This window comes from Octopus bimaculoides, chromosome 25 (assembly GCF_001194135.2).
Source record: "Octopus bimaculoides isolate UCB-OBI-ISO-001 chromosome 25, ASM119413v2, whole genome shotgun sequence".
Lineage (NCBI taxonomy): Eukaryota > Metazoa > Mollusca > Cephalopoda > Octopoda > Octopodidae > Octopus > Octopus bimaculoides.
In genome coordinates, this window is record NC_069005.1 from 31,936,978 (window position 1) to 31,939,606 (window position 2,629).

The window sequence follows — 2,629 nt, forward strand, 5'->3', positions numbered from 1 at the left end:
AAAACTGAAACATCCATCTCAAAATACGCCATCGTCACGGTACAGGCCTCACCATCATAGACATCGGCGCCACCACCATAATCACTGCCATAGATACTAGCTGCAGCAGCATCAGTAAATACCACCGCCACAAATATATATATATATATATATATATATATATACATATTATCAGTTCTGATATAACTTCTACGCCACCAAGCCACTACGACCACCACCTCTTAGCACTTTGTTATCATAGACGGCACACAGCCGTCCACCATTATCACTACCAACATAAACATCGTCGCCGTAGATACCATCATCATCAACGTCATTACAAAGTACCATCAGCTTTCAAACGGAAAAAAAGAAAACCAAAGCACCAGCCGTGGAACCTTACTACATCGCCACTGTCTCATCAGGCCTCATCTCCGCAGACTGCACTACCATTCCATCACAGTCGCTTTCACCAAGAACATTGCCATTGTAGATACCATCACCGTCAGTGCGAAACACTACTGGCTCAAACAAAACAAAACAAAACAAAAGCAACAAAACACGGCCCTGCTGCTGTAAACCCCTACACTACACCACAGAAGCGCCGCTGTGCTACGGGCTACACCAGCGCCACATACATATTAATGTGCATCAACACCACTGCTACAGATATCATAATCATAACAGCCACAGCAAAATTAAATGCATAAATAAATAAATAGTTATTGATAAATAAACAAAATAATTTTTTTAAAATGCATTTAAGTTCTACGAACACTAGAAAGAAAAACAAAATCTGTTCTGAATGAATCGCAGCTTTAAACAGAAAATAAAAAAGCTATCAACAATAATAACAACAAAATATAGCAACCATTAACACTGTAACCACCACCACCACCACCAACAACACCACCACCACCAACAGCAGCAGCAACAACAACAACAGCAACATCGCTTCTTCTTCTTTTTCTTCACTATAGATTTAGTTTCGTTGTAAGTTATTTCATCATGGCAGCAGCTTGGCAGGCGCCATGATAGAATTTAGGACCCAAAGCGAATGCAACACTCGACGGGCAAAAAAAAACAAAAAAACAAACTGTTTTAGTTTGTAAATGTTAGAATAAAGAAGACTCAGGAATACACACAACACGCGTACACACCCACATACACACGCACGCATATAACACAGATACATACACATATTAGCACACCCACATACGTACAAAATACGCGCATATCCATAAAAACACACACACAAACATACGCACGTACAAAATCGCTCATATACATACAACCACACACACACCCACACACATACAAACACACAGAAACATACTCATATATCATAGGGAATATTTTCTGTGTTTAAGGAAAATGGCATTGCATGTTTAAATTTCTAGAGATTTAATTCATATTCTTTCATAAAATTCCTGATAAGCATTATAATAACAGCGGTGTTAATTATTGTTGTTATTATTATTATTGTTATTATTATTACACTGTTTTGCATACTTTACACATTCATACATACCTTTACTTGGCTGAATGCAACGGTTTGCCTTGGCACTTGATAATATTGACTTATAAACTCAGAGAAATTTCATACGTTTCTTAAAGGAACTTTAAAAAAATACAAATCAAAATCACAACATACGCATACACACACATATACAGTTGCATGTGCACGCTCATACTTCTACCTACGTAGAGGTCTTTTATCTTATGGGCAGTTTATCACAACAGATATGGCTGCTAGTCATTTTACTCTTGATTCGGAACTACAGAAAGTGAAGCTGGCCATTCTGGGTGCTCCGGGCGTGGGTAAAACTTCGATAATCCAACAGTTTGTTTGCAGTCATTTCACGGAGGATTACGAACCAACAGAATCCAAGCAAGTCTACATACCGTCCGTCATTATCAACGATCATTTGTACGAACTGAAAATCATTGATTCTCCTTATATTCCGTACTTTCCAGTAAATTCTCTGTATGAATGGACAGATTTTCGCGGCTACGAGTTGCGCAGCGCCACAGCATACGTTCTAGTTTACGACATCACGTCGGAGGAAAGTTTTCAGTACATTAAATCGCTTCGGGAACAAATAATCGAGAGCAGGGACATGCAGGATGTTCCCATCTTCGTGGTTGGTAACAAGCACGACCAAGCCGAAGAGAGAGGCATGTCGAGGCGGGAAGTGGCAAATGTCGTTAAAAAACAGTGGAAGTGCGGCTACGTGGAGTGTTCAGCCAAATACAATTGGCACATTGTGCTCTTGTTTAAAGAGTTAATGAAAACAATTGACTATATAGATTACGGACATAAACCCACGGCGATTCGGGTACAGGACGCATTGCGGCGCAATAGGTGTGTCATCTTATGACACACTTTTTTTTATACTGGTTAAATTATTTAATAATAATGTTTGATTAAAAAGTATAAAAAAACCCCCAAAAAACCAAATGTTGAAAATTTTGTTACATATGTTTATATAAAGACACAAAATTTAATATGTATGTACATATATATACATGCATGAGTATGAAAAAAAAAAGATATACAATAACAAATATATATATACATATATATATGTGTATATATATATACACACATAAAGCTATGGTTATATCAATATATATATATATATATAAG

The 2,629-nt window shown here is 37.3% G+C and overlaps 1 protein-coding gene across 1 annotated transcript; it reads left to right on the forward strand.

Annotated features, from left to right (window-relative positions):
- Positions 1-6: 6 nt before the first annotated feature.
- On the forward strand, positions 7-2,585 carry LOC106874377 (ras-like protein family member 10B). Its single transcript, XM_014922090.2, has one exon. The coding sequence runs from the start codon at positions 1,725-1,727 to the stop codon at positions 2,358-2,360; it is 636 nt and encodes a 211-aa protein (XP_014777576.1). The 5' UTR covers positions 7-1,724; the 3' UTR covers positions 2,361-2,585.
- Positions 2,586-2,629: the final 44 nt, after the last annotated feature.